Source organism: Pan paniscus, chromosome 8 (genome assembly GCF_029289425.2).
Source record: "Pan paniscus chromosome 8, NHGRI_mPanPan1-v2.0_pri, whole genome shotgun sequence".
NCBI lineage: Eukaryota > Metazoa > Chordata > Mammalia > Primates > Hominidae > Pan > Pan paniscus.
In genome coordinates, this window is record NC_073257.2 from 81,339,354 (window position 1) to 81,356,209 (window position 16,856).

At 41.3% G+C, this 16,856-nt stretch overlaps 1 protein-coding gene across 2 annotated transcripts in view; it reads left to right on the plus strand.

Annotated features, from left to right (window-relative positions):
- Window positions 1-15,995, plus strand: part of SUPV3L1 (Suv3 like RNA helicase) — a 28,907-nt gene extending 12,912 nt beyond the window's left edge. For both annotated transcript variants that reach the window (XM_003815921.5, XM_055092924.2), the window contains exons 7-15: window positions 2,061-2,138; window positions 3,865-3,956; window positions 5,243-5,423; window positions 5,975-6,068; window positions 7,150-7,369; window positions 9,310-9,390; window positions 9,738-9,914; window positions 14,686-14,834; window positions 15,493-15,995. In XM_003815921.5, the coding sequence (XP_003815969.1) occupies window positions 2,061-2,138; window positions 3,865-3,956; window positions 5,243-5,423; window positions 5,975-6,068; window positions 7,150-7,369; window positions 9,310-9,390; window positions 9,738-9,914; window positions 14,686-14,834; window positions 15,493-15,928 (1,508 nt within the window). In that variant the 3' untranslated portion in view covers window positions 15,929-15,995. The remainder of the gene's footprint in view (window positions 1-2,060; window positions 2,139-3,864; window positions 3,957-5,242; window positions 5,424-5,974; window positions 6,069-7,149; window positions 7,370-9,309; window positions 9,391-9,737; window positions 9,915-14,685; window positions 14,835-15,492) is intronic.
- The last annotated feature ends 861 nt before the right edge of the window (window positions 15,996-16,856 follow it).

Consider the following 16,856-nt stretch of genomic DNA (forward strand, 5'->3'; position numbering starts at 1 on the left):
GCAAACAGAAGAAAACAAACGTACATAATTTCCCAGTCACACCTATCCGGAATCAATAGGTGTTAATTAACCCTATATATTTTCCAGACTTTGTTAATATTTGTGTTCATGTTGTGTATGCATATAGTTATATGTGCATGGTGGGTGTGTATATTAAACAAATAGGAAGGTACTTTACTATTTGGTAGCTTACTTTTTTTCATTTTAATAATCAACTTTGTGAGAAGAATAGTTTTTAAAAAATCAATACATTATAAAGTAATATATTGTACAGTTGCACAGAAGTTTATAAATCAGAATGTCTTTTCTACGTTTTCTCTTCTAGTCTTGTTTGTACATATCCAGATCACTAAGTACTTTTTTTTTTTTTTTTTTTTGAGACAGGGTCTCACTCCTGTCGTTCAGGTGGGAGTGCAGTGGCACGATGACAGCTTATTGCAGTCGTGACCTCCTGGGCTCAAACAATCCTCCTGCCTCACTTTAAAATTTTTTTTTTGTAGAGAAGAGGTCTCACTTTGTTGCCCAGGCTGGCCTCCGCCTCGCCTCGGCCTCCCAAAGTGCTGGGATTACAGGCATGAGCCACCATGTCCAGCCTCAATAAGTAATTTTTAATCTGATGATTGTTCAATATAAAATTAGCTTTCTTTACTTTCCTAAGTGTCATTGTATTTTTAAATCTACTCTTTTCAATTCTGTAGTATTTGGGGAAGAAAGTAAAATATAATATATGAATTACAGGGAATAGAATAAGGTATTTGGAAGCATTTTAGCTTTAGAAAATGAGATGAGACACTACTTTTTGCCATAGCGATGGATTTAAAACCCCTAATGATGAGCATGACTGAGGCCCAAGGAATTATTCCTTCCACTTCACTTTCTGCTCTGAGAGCTGCCTGGTTTCCTGTGGTAGAGATGCTTCATTAGTAAATGAAGTGCTGTCACCTCCTTGTTCTGGAACTTGCCTTCTTCTTTTACTTCTGTCCAGATGTGATAGTTCTCATCAGATAAATTCTCCAGGCTGTCTCTTAGATTGCAAAAAAACAGGACAAGTGGAACTGCTCAGTGTGGGAGGCAGTGTGGTAGAGTATGGACTTGGAGCTGGGTGTGGTGACTTGTGCCTGTTAATTCTGGCTACTTAAGAGATTGAGATGGGAGGATTGCTTGAGGCCAGGAGTTCGAGACCAGCCTGAGTAACATAGCAAGACCCTCATCTCTAAAGAAAAAAAAACTTTTTTTTTTTTGAGCTGGAGTCTTGCTGTGTTGCCCAGGCTCGAGTGCAGTAGTGCAATCTTGGCTCACTGCAGGCTCCGCCTCCCGGGATCAAATGATTCTCCTGCCTCAGCCTCCAGAGTAGCTGGGACTACAGGCGCACGCCACCACGCCCAGCTAATTTTTGTATCTTTAGTGGAGACGGGGTTTCACCATATTGGCCAGGATGGTCTCGATCTCCTGACATTGTGATCTGCCCACCTCAACCTCCCAAGAAAATGTTTTTAAAATTAGCTGGTCATGGTGCTGCGTGCCTGTAGTCCCAGCTGCTTGGAAGCTGAGGCAGGAGGATTGCTTGAGCCTAGGAGTTTGAAGTTACAGTGAGCTATGATTGTGCCACTGGACTCAGGCTGTATGACAGTGAGACACTGTTAGGAAGATCACTTTCAACCCAGGAGTTCAAGGCCATCCTGAGCAACAGTGAGACCCTGTATCTAAATTAAAAAGAAAAAAAAAAAGAGTATAGACTTTGGAGCTAGATGGCCTGGGTTTGAATTTCATCTCTGCACTTAACTGTATAACTTAAGGCAAGTAACTTAATTTCTCTGGGCCTCTGACTTTTTCTGTCAAATGGAGATAGTGATAATACTTAACCTCATAGATTTGTTGTGAGGATTAAGGAGGAGGTACTTAAGAGGAGGTAAAACACTTAGAACAAACCTGCTGGAAAAGAGGAACCCAGTAAGTGATGGTGGTAGTGGTGATGGTGATGCTTGAATTTTGGTGTTGGAATTTGTTTATAATACTATTTAAGTAGATGGTATTGCTCATGTTAACTTTTTTATTTTAAGATGAAGTGGCTGTAATTGATGAAATTCAAATGATTAGAGATCCAGCCAGAGGATGGGCCTGGACCAGAGCACTTCTAGGTTGGTGGTCGTAATGCTATAAAACCCGTGCTTTATGACATCTGCGCTGAGATGCATTTTTATCTGCTTGCCATTGCCAACCAAATAGAGTCACCTAGAACCTTTCTTTTTGACACAAAAAAGTAAACTAAGTATGAGTTTTTATTTTCTAAATATTATTTTAATAATGGGAAATATATTTTTTCCTGTGCTAAAACTAGCATAACCATGTAATTAAAGTTAAAATGTTCAAATCTCATATTTACACAACTACAATTTATGTTTTGGTGTGTTTCATGCTAGTCTTTTTTTTTTTGTATGTGCATATGGTGTTTTGAGAACATCTAATTTTGTATCTTGCTGTTTTTCATGTGACATTTTTCATTACGTATTAATATGATCGCATATCTCTATTGAAGGGCAATACCGTAATTTGCTCCATAGAGTTGAACCTTTTTTTTCCTATTACTAATAACGCTGCAGTAAAAATCTTTGTGGCCAAAGCTTTTTATTTTTTGAGACAGGGTCTTGCTCTGATGCCCAGGTTGGAGTGTGGTGGCACAGTTGTGGCTCACTGCAGCCTTGACCTCCTGGGCTCAAGCAGTCCTCCCATCTCAGTCTCCCGAGTAGCTGGGACCACAGCTGTTTGCCAGCGTGCCCCCTGGTTAACTTTTTAAATTTTTTGTAAAGACAGAGTCTCCCTATGTTGCCCAGGCTGGTCTTGAACTCATGGGTTCAAGCACTCTTCCCACCTCAGCCTCCCCAAATGCTGGGATTACAGGCATGAGCCACTACACCCAGCTTATTTTTTATCTTTTTAATTATTTCTTTAGGATAGGCTCCTGTAAGTGGAGTTCTTGAGGTCCATAGACATGAATGAACATTTCTACTGCTTGATGTTGGAGTGAATTTTTGATCATGTTTTAGGGCAGGTGTTTTCAAATTTAAAAACAAATAGCTGAACTTGGCCGGGTGCGGTGGGTCACACCTGTAATCCCAGCACTTTGGGAGGCTGAGGCTGGCCGATTGCTTGAGGCAAGGAATTCAAGACCAGCTTGGCCAACATGGCGAAACCCTGTCTCTACTAAAAATATAAAAATTAGCCAGGCGTGGTGGCGCATGCCTGTAATCCCAGCTACTCCAGAGGCTGAGGCACAAGAATCACTTGAGCCTGGAAAGGAGATATTGCAGTGAACCACAGTGAACCGAGATCATGCCACTGCACTCCAGCCTGGGCGACAGAGCAAGACTCTGTCTCATGGAAAAAAAAAAAGGCTGAACTCTTTTTTTAAACAAAGAGTATACATTGAAGCCTGTTATGTAAAATACATGGAAGTGGATCTGCTCAGGGATAAGGAGCTTGGAGTTTCTTCTGCCCTCCAACCCCCAACCTCTGAGGTACCTCAGCGATTCCATGGAGCCTAATTTGAAAAACACAAGTATAGGACCTGTGTTCAGTACTTAGCATCCAAATGCCAGCTTCTAATCCTGGCTCGTTTCACTCTGATAGAGTTGAAACTTTGGCCAAAGCAATTTAAAAGGCCTGAGATTAATAAAAATTGGATAATCTTTGCCCACTAGAAGTTGGTGATTATTTCAAGGTTTGCATCAGAGATAATATTTTTGAAAATACTTGGTAAGGTTGTAAAGCAATATGTAAGCCAACGTAAAGTACTTTGGCTATGTAAAATGTTGTATATTTAATTATAAATCTTTAAAATTAAGAAACCCAGTTTTGCATTGACAGGACTGTGTGCCGAAGAGGTTCATTTGTGTGGAGAACCTGCTGCTATTGACCTGGTGACGGAGCTTATGTACACAACGGGGGAGGAAGTGGAGGTATTCGATTAGATGCTTTGTTCTCCAGGTGGCATATCAAATAGTCCAGAGTACCTAGGCAGTGGCTTCAGAGGCCCTAGATAATGCCAGCGTCAGAACTTAACTAAAAAGAAAGCTTCATTTTCTTGTGATCAACTAGACCATATATATTTGATTGAACCTCATGATCTGAAGTTCTGACAGAGTGGTCATCACACCCGAAGTCTTCCAAGAGTACAGGAAATTCTTCACTTCTTGACAAAACCTTGTGGGGCTTGAGTAGATCTCTTCGAATTAAATAAATCAGTACTCTTAGAAGTTGGAGACCCAGCAAGTTTGTCGTTTTCAAAGTCTCGTATGTCAGATATTGGGGCCTTTGATACACATCTAATTGCCAGACACAGTTTATATTCCTTTTTGAAATTCTTAGAGTTGGAAGTAACTGGTTTCCTTTTAATCCTGCTTCTCTTTTTCTTTACCAGAGTTCTATAATAAAATGAATTATTATTATTATTATTATTTTTTGAGACAAGGTCTCACTCTGTTACCCAGGCTGGAGTGCTGTGGTGCAATCACAACTCACTGCAGTCTCAGCCTCCTGGACTCAAGTGATCCTCCCACTTCAGCCTCCCAAATAGCTGGGACTACAGGTGTTTGCCACCATGCCCATCTAATTTTTTATTTTTTGAGCAGAGGGCATCTCACTATGTTACCAAGGCTGGTCTCGAACTCCAGTGCTCAAGCAATTCTCCCACCTTGGCCTCCCAAAGTGCTGGGATTATAAGCATAAGCCAAGGAAATAGTTTTGAATTAGCCTGTTATTTTAGTTTTGTGCTCAGTTTTCAAGGAGAGATAGTGGAATATAGTGGAAGAAATTTTGGAGTCCATTCTGTGTTTTGCCATTCTTAGCTTTGCATTCTTTAGACAAGTCACAGAAGGTTAGACTTGCAAAATGTGCCTCAGACATTAATTTTTTATTGGGCTCAGTTTTACTATTTTATAAAATGGAAATAGCAGTTAATAACCTTTCTGAACTTAACACATTGCCGTGAAAATGAAATATATGAGAAAAAGCTTTGAAAACAGGTGAAACACTCTGTTTCATCTTATTAATTTAGAGATGCCAATGAGAAGTGATGGTAACACTTATAATATCAAAATAAATGTTTTTCTGTGTTTTCTTTTGAAAAACATTGGTACTTATCAGTTTTTAGCTACTCTTAACTGCATTACAATCTTCACTTAATTACTAGTCACAAGAAGTTGAGTTGGGTGTGTCATTTTGCCATCTCATGTCTTTATTGTAGGTTCGAGACTATAAGAGGCTTACCCCCATTTCTGTGCTGGACCATGCACTAGAATCTTTAGATAACCTTCGGCCTGGGGACTGCATTGTCTGTTTTAGCAAGAATGATATTTATTCTGTGAGTCGGCAGATTGAAATTCGGGGATTAGAATCAGCTGTTATATATGGCAGTCTCCCGCCTGGTAATTATTGACTTTCCTCGTGACAAGATATGAAATCTCCTATCTTTGCAATTTATGTTGAGATATATATAAAAAAATGGTAAACAATATTGAATTAAGCTGCTTGATGTATTGGTAATTTGTTAAACGTCATATAAAATAAATAATTTTCTATTTCATCTTAGTGGAAATAGAAGTATTTTAATTATAGTTCTTGTTAGTTGCTGCTATTATTAGACTGTATCTTAAATGTTGAGTTTATTATTTTCTTACGGAAATGTCATTGAAATCTGGACTTGACCATGTCCTTTTAAGTTGTAGTCCTGAAATCTGTGTCCTCAGGAATAAGGCTAGTGTGGTGGGGGATTGTGTTGCTATATGACGGAGTATTTGAAGGAATGGATGTAAAGGATAAGTGGCTCTTTGAGGATGTAAAGAAATAAAGTTTGAAACATTAAAGGTTTTATCATTAAAAATGGGAAGAACAGGAGGTGAGGGTTTCCAAGATGTACTTAGCTTGATGTAATAAAAGACTGAGAACACTGATTTAACATAAATTGTTCTTGTTTTAGGGACCAAACTTGCTCAAGCAAAAAAGTTTAATGATCCCAATGACCCATGCAAAATCTTGGTTGCTACAGATGCAATTGGCATGGGACTTAATTTGTAAGTAATATGTTTTTAATAAGATGAATATTTGGTGAGTTAAATGGTGGTTTTTTTGTTTTTCAGTTTTCTGATTGGCATTAATGACCAAACACTATGATTTGGGAGAATAAATATTATAGGCTAGATTTGAGGTTTGTCTTGCCTACACCTATTGAGGGAAATAAAAAGAAAATATTAAATAGTGCCAGGACTTTTCTTAGGGACAGGGTCTTGCTCTGTTATCCACGCTGGAGTGCAGTGATCAACTTGTAGCTCAGTGCAGTCTTGAACTCTTGGGCCCAAGTGATCCTCCTGCCTCAGCCTCCAGAGTAGCTGGGACCACAGGCGCACACCACAAAGCCTGGTTATTTTCTTTTTTTTTGGGTAGTGACAAGGTCTTACCCTGTTGCCCAAGCTAGTCTCTAACTCCTGGCCTCCAGTGATCTTCCCACCTCAGCCTCCCAAAGTGCTAGGATTACAGGCATGAGCCACTACACTCGGCCCATACTAGGACATTTGAATGCTGCCCACCACTACTGCTAACCTATTGTACTATGTCACTTTACTTTCAGTTTCTCAGTCAGGTGTCCGAGTGCCTATTATGCACGTGGGGCTAGTTATTATCTCTAAATGATAACAATGTTAAGCCTAAATATTATTTATTTATGTATTTATTTATTTTTGAGACAGAGTCTCACTCTGTGCCCCACGCCGGAGTACAGTGGTGTGATCATGGCTCACCGCAGCTTCAAACTCCTGGGCTCAAGCGGTCTTCCTGCCTCAGCCCCCCGAGTACTAGAGCAACAGGCACGCACCACTGAACCTAGCTGATGTTTTTAATTTTTTGTAGAGACTTGGGTCTTGCTATGTTGCCCAGGCTGGTTTTGAACTCCTGGCCTCAAAACAATCCTCCTGCCTCAGCCTCCCAAAGTGCTGGGATTATGGGTGTGAGCCACTGTGCCAGACGTTCCTTAATTTTGCAAGTGGCAGTCAAGGTTGCAAGAGGACCTAAGCTAGTATTGGAGTGAACATTATGCAATGACCCAGTATTGGAGGGTTTTTCATACAGTCTGCAGGATCACTTTTATTTCTGTTTCAGGAGCATAAGGAGAATTATTTTTTACTCCCTTATAAAGCCCAGTATCAATGAAAAGGGAGAGAGAGAACTAGAACCAATCACAACCTCTCAAGCCCTGCAGATTGCTGGCAGAGCTGGCAGATTCAGCTCGCGGTTTAAAGAAGGAGAGGTTACAACAATGAATCATGAAGATCTCAGTTTATTAAAGGAAATTTTGAAGAGGCCTGTGGATCCTATAAGGGTAAGAGGTAACATGTTAATTACTACTTCTCTGTGGAGGAGAGTCATTCTTTCCCTCACCCACCATCCAGACTCTCACCTCAGACACATTTCTGGATACAGACATAAGTGAAAGAAAATTTTGTGCCATGAAAACTGCATTAAAAAAAGCCCTACTTTATTGCTTTGGAGAGCCACAGAGATCCTTTGATCAGAGAATGGTATGCAAGTGAAGGTCCAGATTGACAAAGTTTAGTGAGCCTGATTTGCCTTTACTTCCTTCCGGAATATAGCAGCGGGAAGGAACAGGGAGAAAAGCAGTTTCTTCAGCTGAGCACACAGAGCTACATTAGTGGACTGAAAAATGACCAGAAGCCTGAATATAGACGAAACCTTGTATTGCTTGGGGCAAAAACAGCCTAAGCAATACAACTTCATCCAGTGAGGAGAAGGTTAAATTTTGGTTAATATTAGTTAATGAGTTAGAATTGTACATATTTGAAACAAACTTTCTAGTAATAGTTAAAATTTAAAGTTCCCTGGAAAATTCACTTACATGGCTTATCTCATTTGTCTGTGACACTAGATGAAGGGGAATATAGACATGAGATCATACAGGGAGAAGCATGCAGGGAGAGAAGCTTCCAGGGGAAGGCTGTGCTGGAATCATTTCTGTAACTTCTTAGCAGTACAGTTAGGTTCGTGGGTGGCTCCCGTGACCTCCCTGCTTCCCTCCTGGGCACCTCATGTCTTGGACTCTTCTTCCCTCCCTTATGACTAATCTCTCTTGCCTCTTTTCTTCTGTCTTTTTCATTCACTTTCTCTCTCTGTTTCATACTTCATTCCTTAAACTTTCCTGTGGCCATGTCCTAATGCTCTAATGTGTAGCTAAAGAGAACTCACTTCCAGTTTAAAAATGTTCTCATGTCTTTCTAGATGTATATATCTATGTTAGTTTTATTGCCTTGGTTAAAGTGACTGGGTTTTTCTTATTCATTTTAATTCAATGAGGAGAAATGAGACATGGAAAATGGTTTTACCCTGGAAAACAGGTTTTTCTTTCCTTTTTTTTTTTTTTGAGATAGTGTTTCACTCTGTTACTCAGGCTTCAGTGCTGTGGCATGATCACGGCTCACAGTAACCCCAATCTCCTGAGCTCAGGAGAGACTTGCACCTCAGCCTCTTGAGCAGCTGGGACTTTAGGTGCTCACCACCATGCTTGGCTGATTTTTAAAAAATTTTTTGTAGAGATGGGAATCTCCTTTTGTTGCCCAGGCTGATCTTGAACTACTGTCCTCAAGTAATCCTCCCACCTTGGCCTCACAAAGTGTTGGGATTACAGGCATGAGCCACTGCACCTGGCCGTAAAATCTTTTTTTTTTTTTAGATGGAGTCTTGCTCTGTCGCCAGGCTGGAGTGCAGTGGCGCGATCTCGGCTCACTGCAAGCTCTGCCTGCTGAGTTCAAGTGATTCTCATGCCTCAGCCTCCCGAGTAGCTGGGATTACAGGCATGCACCACCACACCCAGCTAATTTTTGCATTTTTAGTAGAGACGGGGTTTCACCATGTTGGGCAGGATGGTCTCAATCTCTGACCTCGTGATCCGCCCACCTTGGCCTCCCAAAGTGCTGGGATTACAGGCATGAGCCACCGCACCCAGCCCATAAAATCATTTTTTGTACACTGCCAGATCATCATAGGTTTTAGAAATATAACTAAAATGTAAGCAAAAGACTAATTTCTCGGTGGCCATAATCTGTCATTTTTACTAAATCATCAACTTTTCTAATTGGTAATAAGTGGTAAAATGATATTTTTTCTCTTTTACTCAAATTCTTGGCATTTACTTCATTTGGTGAGAGCTTAGCCTGAGTAGGACTTTATCGTGCAATAACTTAAGAAAATTTGTCCTTTTTTTAAAAAAAAAAATCAGCTTATGATTGTTTTTTCTTTTACTAAAAGGCAGCTGGTCTTCATCCAACTGCTGAGCAGATTGAAATGTTTGCCTACCATCTCCCTGATGCAACACTGTCCAATCTCATTGTAAGTGGAAACTCCCTTTCACATCTCCCCTAAAAATGTTGATATGTCAAGTGATTACTGGTTAACCTCATGAGCATGAATAGATAGTCTGCCTTTGAGAAGTTGCTATTTATAAAATTTATTTTACAAGTGAAAATTTTTTCTCAAAATCTTTTGGGACTTTCGCCCTAAGGAATTTCCTCTCAGTATTTCAGGTGGGGAAGGATATGAGGGAGTGATTAAAGCAAGCCTTTATGGAAGTTTGTTCTGGATTAAAGAGATTGTCTTTTATAGACTTGAGTATGTTATTCATTGTTCATTTTAATTCACTTAGGCAGTCCAGTAATTTCTGTCTTTTTTTCCCCAAGGATATTTTTGTAGACTTTTCACAAGTTGATGGGCAGTATTTTGTCTGCAATATGGATGATTTTAAATTTTCTGCAGAGTTGATCCAGCATATTCCACTAAGTCTGCGAGTGAGGTATGTTTTCTGCACAGCTCCTATCAACAAGAAGCAGCCTTTTGTGTGTTCTTCACTGTTACAGGTAAACCTTTATCTTTAAGCTATTTTGAGTTCCTTCGGTTGATGCAGGTTCCCCAAACAGTACGTTGTTATTCAAAATAAAATAATTAGAAGAGTACTCTGTAATATGAGAGACTTTGTAAAAACTTAAATAGGGGTTAATAGTAGCATTAGTGTTCAGTTTTCTTAAGTGTAAAGCACTGAGCCAGGGGTTACTGTCTTGTATGAGCACCATTCCAGGGTTCTGGCCCCTTTTAACTCATTTTGGTAGGGATGCAAATCTCTGACTTCTGAGAAGCACAGGATTCCTGGGGGCCAGGAAGGACAGTGGACTATGGAGAACCATAAATCTCTACCAAGGCTGGGTGCAGTGGCTCACGCCTGTAATCCCAGCACTTTGGGAGGCCGAGGCGGGTGGATCACCTGAGGTCAGGAATTCGAGACCAGCCTGGCCAAGCTGGTGAAACCCTGTCTCTACTAAAAATACAAAAATTATCCGGGCATGGTGGCGGGCACCTGTAATCCCAGCTACTCGGGAGGCTGAGGCAGGAGAATCACTTAAACCAAGGAGGCAGAGGTTGCAGTGAGCCAAGATCGCACCATTGCACTCCAGCCTGGGTGACAGAGCGAGACTCTGTCTCAAAAAAAAAAAAAAAAAACTCTACCAAGGTTTATCATAACAATACTTTTATTTTATTTTATTTTATTTTATTTATTTTATTTTTGAGGCAGGGTCTTGCCCTGTTGCCCAGGCTGGAGTGCAATGGTGCAATCACAGCTCACTGCAACCTCAACCTCCCTGGCTCAAGTGATCCTGCCACCTCAGCCTCCCAAGTAGCTGGGACTACAGGCATGTGCCACCATGCCCAGCTAATTTTTGCATTTTTTGTAGAGACAGATCTCTCTATGTTACCCAGGCTGGTCTCGAGCTCCTGGAGGCAGGTGATCATCCCGCCTCAGCCTCCCAAAGTGCTGGGATTACAGGCATGAGCCACCTAGTCCAGCCTAATATTTTAATTATTAAAAATGTTTTTGAAAGGATATAAATGTCCAACAAGAGGGAAAAGGTTAACTACATTATGGCATATCCACTTGATTGGATATTAGGAAGACATTGCAATGATCATTATGATTATAATGAAGAAATCTACATAAGTGGTTACACTATAACAGTAAGTGAGGGAAGCGGTTCAGAACTGTATGTACCTTATAAACATAACATGTTCTCTCACCTCCCGCCCTATTTCCTCTGCTTTGCATGCACTCCCCACCCCACTAAACCCAAAGGCCTCCTCTTCTCTGAATCTTGTCCTGACTCACTGAGGTTCACTGCCATTTCCTCTGTAGGCCTGAGCATTCTGCATATGAGCTATATTCTAATCAAATCTAGCTCTAAACTTATTTTTTAAATAACATAAATAGTCCAGTGCTGTGGCTCATGCCTGTAATCCCAGCACTTTGGGAGGCAGGAAGGATTGCTTAAGCCTAGGAGTTCGAGAACATCTCCAGCAACATAGCAAGACTCTGCCCTTTAAAAAAAAAATTACATAAATAATACATACGTTCTCTTTATACAAAATGAAAACATTACAAATAGCTTAAATGTGGCTCCCTCCCCAATCTTAGTCCTCTGAAATAACTACTTGTGTAAGTTTGTGTGTATCTTTGCAGACTGTTTTTCATTGCGTTTGCCTATGTGCATATTCATGTGGAAACACTAGATTTGTTGTGAGGGTGCATTACCCCATAAAAAATTATCTTTTTTTTTTTTTTTGAGACAGAGTCTCACTCTGTCGCTGAGGCTGGAGTACAGTTGTGTCATCTCAGCTCACTGCAACCTCTGCCTCCTGGGTTCAAGTGATTCTCGTGCCTCAGCCTCCTGAGTATCTGGGATTACAGGCATGTGTCATGCCTGGCTAATTTTTGTATATTTTGTAGAGGCAGGGTTTTGCCATGTTCCCCAGGCTGGTCACGAACTCCTGAGCTCAAGCAGTCCACCTGCCTCAGCCTCCCAAAGTGCTAGGATTACAGGCATGAGCCATTGTGCCCAGCCCTATCAACGTTATCTTAATGAATTACTCACAACTTGCCTTTTCTTTTTCTCTTAATAATATGTGTTAGAGATCTTCCATGTCCAGATGTTTACCTAGAAAATATGTTTCTTAGAGCTGGCATTTGTGAAAAACTTAGCTAGCATAAGGTTGAAGTTTATGGAACAGTCTTAAACTGCTGTAAACTGACCTGAGTGGAACTCAGTCCCATGGCCTTGGCACCATTCACACCGTCCTTTAAACAGCTATTCTAGTGAATAGAAGCTCTTTACTAAGGTGTAGGGAGTCTCTGGAACGTGCAGGTCAACAGTTGCTTGTTTTCTTAAGATAAGGTCTCACTATGTTGCCCAGGCCGCAGTGCAGTGGCACAATCATAGCTCACTGTAACCCCAAACTCCTGGGCTCAGGCGATCCTTCCACCTCAGCCTCCTGAGTAGCTAGGACTACAGGTGTGCGCCATGATGCGTGGTGTGTTTTCTTTTTGAGATGAAGTCTCACTCTGTTGCCCAAGCTGGAGTGCAGTGGTATGAGCTTGGCTCACTGCAACCTCCGCCTCCCAGGTTCAGGCAATTCTCCTGTCTCAGCCTCCCGAGTAGCTGGGATTACAGGTGCCCGCCACCATGCCTGGCTAATTTTTTGTATTTTTAGTAGAGATGGGGTTTCACCATATTGGCCAGGCTGGTCTCAAACTCCTGACTTCAAGTGATCCACCCGCCTTGGCCTCCCAAAGTGCAGGGATTACAGGCATGAGCCGCCACACCCGGCCGCTCCGTGTGTTTTCTGTTTAAAAATTAGAATATGAAATCTAGAGGCTTTTCCTTTTTTCCTGATCTTTGTCATTACTGAACTATGAAAGAGCTCAATCACATTAATGACTTAGGATGCCCCTTAGGACTGTGATTTGGAAGCTGTGCTCCATGGAGCTCCTTTAGGGCCAGCTGCTGGATGGATGGATGGATGGATGGATGGATGGATGGATGGATGGGCGAGCATCTCTCCCTGCTCTCTCTGCATAGCTCCTTACTTAGCTCTTTTATGTATTGGGCTTCCACTAGTTGTTTGTGGCCAAAAAAAATAGAGCCACTGCCTTTATAAGATAACTTGAGAACTCATGCTTGGCCTGTCCTGCCTAGCAGGTAGTGTGGTCACATTTATACCCTTTATGGCTATCCTACTTGGCATTTATTAAACTTAGCAGAGTGGACCAGACTGAATTTAACAAAATTGTGGCATTATTTAACTACAATTGATCTAAAACTGCTCTTCCTCTCTGAAGTATTAACCTTGCTTAGATTAAGCATTTAGAGATAATTTCCCCTAATCAGGAAATGAATCATTTGAAATCAGCTTGAATCTTGAAGCTGAAGATTTTATTTAAACTCTTGCTTGAGGGGTCTTACTGTGTGGTTGTATGTCTATCTTCTGTAGTACAGGTGATATATAATATTGCCTAATTCTGGGATGCAACATGGTTTTGAAAGCACATTCCCTAGCAGTGTCTTGTGGTTCAAGACAGGGCTGTGATGTCTCACGTTACCAGTGAGGAAGCTGAAGCAAAGAGTGGTGACTTGGCCAAAGCCACACAGCTCGCAGGAGGCAGATCCAAGATTGACTTCTGACCAGCCTTGCACCAGGTCACCTCAGAGGGTTTCTATATAATAAGGGAGGACAGCCAGGCGCGGTGGCTCGCGCCTGTAATCCCAGCACTTTGGGAGGCCGAGGCGGGTGGATCACGAGGTCAGGAGTTTGAGACCAGCCTGACCAACATGATGAAACCCCGTCTGCACTAAAAATACAAAAATTAGCTGGGTGTTGTGGCGGGCGCCTGTAATCCCAGCTACTCAGGAGGTTGAGGCAGGAGAATCACTTGAACCCAGGAGGCGGAGGTTGCAGTGAGCCAAGATCGTGCCATTGCACTCCAGCCTGGGTAACAAAGCGAGACTCTGTCTCAAAAAAATAAAAAATGAGGGAGGACATTAACAAGATAGAGAAACTTAAGCTCATATTTGAGGTTATAGGACTATTAGATATGAGATAGAAATAGGAGTCTTCAGGTACTGCTTGTCCATAGCTTAGAACATCACATATTCCTAAATAAGAGTTAACAGACTTAGGCCCTGGAAAGTTAGTCCTTCTACAGCTTCTTTTTTTTTTTTAGCTGCTCCTTGTGGAGCAGGGATACCCTATAGGTAGTGTGCCCAGAGTAGCCCTTGAACTTCTGCTGCACATATTATTACCCTGGTTTTAGAAAAAGAAGGAAATCATCTTTTTTTGTTTTTTCTTTCTCCAAATGGTCTCACTCTGCTGGAGTGCAGTGGCACGATCATGGCGCACTGCAGCCTTGACCTCCCTGGGCTCAGTAATCCTCCACCTCAGCTTCCTGAGGAGTAGATGGAATCATAGGCACACACCACCATGCCCGGCTAATTCTTTGTGTTTTTTGTATAGATGGGGTTTCTCCATGTTGCCTCAGCTGGTCTCGAACTCCTGGGCTCAAGTGATCTACCCGCTTCAGACTCCCAGAGTGCTGGGATTATAGACGTGAGCCACTGTACCTGGCCTTATAAAGTATTAAATGTTCTTTAAAATGTAGAAAAGTATAAAGGAGAAAAGAAACCACCTGTCTATTGAAATACAACCACAATTAATGTTTTGTTTTGCTTTCTTTTTTTTCTCTTTCTAATTATAGACTTAAGGGAATTCTGACACTTCTCTGAAACCCTTTTCCTCTTTCTCTCTCAGTTTGCCAGGCAGTATAGCAGGAATGAGCCCCTGACCTTTGCATGGTTACGCCGATACATCAAATGGCCTTTACTTCCACCTAAGAATATTAAAGACCTCATGGATCTTGAAGCTGTCCACGATGTCTTGGATCTTTACCTGTGGCTAAGGTACCAACATTTTTCCTTTACATGCTCTCATTTTTCTAGTAGGACAAATTAAAGGTTTTATGAATTTGTTTTTCTATTTCAAATTATGGACATATTTGCAAGATGCTCTATATTATGTCTATTGTCCATAAAGGCAGTTCAACTGATGGAATGGTTTCCCATTCCAAAAATGACTTGAGTTCTTGCAATTCTAGTTAAGAAGGCTAGGTGAGAAGGAAGGTGCACTGGACTCCTGCTGGTCAAAGGATGGTCCTTGGACCAAAAGCATTGGTATCACCTGGGAGCTTGTTAGAACTAAGGAGTATCAGGCTCATGCCTGACTTGATCAGATTCTGCATTTTAACAAGATCCCTGGGTGATTCACTTGTACATTATCATTTGAGAAGTCCTGTTCTAGGCCAGTGATTCTCAAAGGAGGGGCATGTCCCTCTCCAGGAGTATATCATAGTCTATTGAGGTATAGTGCCGACCCACCCTCAGGATGACATATTCCTCGGATGTGTGGGGGCAGAAATCAAGGTTGAGCAAAGGCACTGAAGAGAGTTTGCAAAAAGAACATTTAGAATTTATCAATGTCATGATGTAGGTGTGCCATTGAGAGTTGTCCAGTGACTGCAATAGGAGCTGTTGCTATAATGCTAATGTGTCTTTTTCCCAGCTACCGATTTATGGATATGTTTCCAGATGCCAGCCTTATTCGAGATCTCCAGAAAGAACTAGATGGTATTATCCAAGATGGTGTGCACAATATCACTAAATTGATTAAAATGTCTGAGACGCATAAGCTGTTGAATTTGGAGGGCTATCCATCAGGGAGCCAGTCACGATTGTCAGGAACCTTAAAGAGCCAAGCTAGAAGGACACGCGGCACCAAAGCTCTAGGGAGTAAAGCTACTGAGCCACCCAGCCCCGATGCAGGAGAGCTGTCCCTTGCTTCCAGATTGGTGCAGCAAGGACTCCTCACTCCAGACATGCTGAAACAGCTAGAAAAAGAGTGGATGACACAACAAACTGAACACAACAAAGAAAAAACAGAATCTGGGACTCATCCAAAAGGGACGAGAAGAAAGAAGAAGGAACCTGATTCGGACTAGTTTTCTGTTCCTGTTTTTTTTTTTTTTTAAATTTAATTTTGCAAATAAAAATTTATTTTGAATCCTTTTTCCTCATATGCATTTACTCCCTCCTCTAGTATTGTGGCTATCTGGTACTGGGGGATTTTTGGTGTGTGTATGTGTGTTTGTGTGTGTGTTTTTTTGTTTGTTTGTTCTTTTTTTTGCACAGAAAAATCTCTCTTGATGACTAAACTTGTTTTTTTTTTTCAACATTTAGAAAATACTAGGATATCATGGAGGTTTAATTTAAGTCTTTATATAATAGCCATTTGTAGAATAGTACTAAGACAGTGCACTATAAGGAACTCTGCATGGGAATAAAATCACTTTGGTGAATTGTTTGACCAGTTTCCTATGCCATGCTGAGGATGTCATGGATGCAATTCTTTGACAAACATTGCTGTCTGTTGTACCCATATACCAGAGGCTGTTTAGGTGCTGGAAATATGCAGTAAGCAAGACTGACAATCTTCTACCCTCATGGATCTCATATTTGGTAGGAGAGACAGGAACAGGTTAACAAATAAATCCTGTCAGATCGGTGAGGGCAGAGATTGTAGTCTATTTCACTGCTGCATCCACAGTATCTGGAATATAGCAGAAGCAAAATCAGTCTTTGTGAGATGAATGGGTGTAATTTTAGAGATGAATGCTAGAAAGAATAAGGAAAGAGTGATGCTGAGTGGCAGGGAAGGGCTGTTTTAGGTAGGGTGGTCTTCCCTTGTCCAAAGGCCAGCCTACACTTGTCCAACGAAGTTTTCAACCCTGTTCAGAAACCTAGCTAAAAGGGGTTTAAAGGTGGAAGCTTTGGAGTTAGACAGATGTGGTTCCTTTTCATATCACAGCTTAGTAGCCTTGCCATCTCTGGGCTTGATCTCACATCTGAAGAAAATGGTCAGTACGCTCA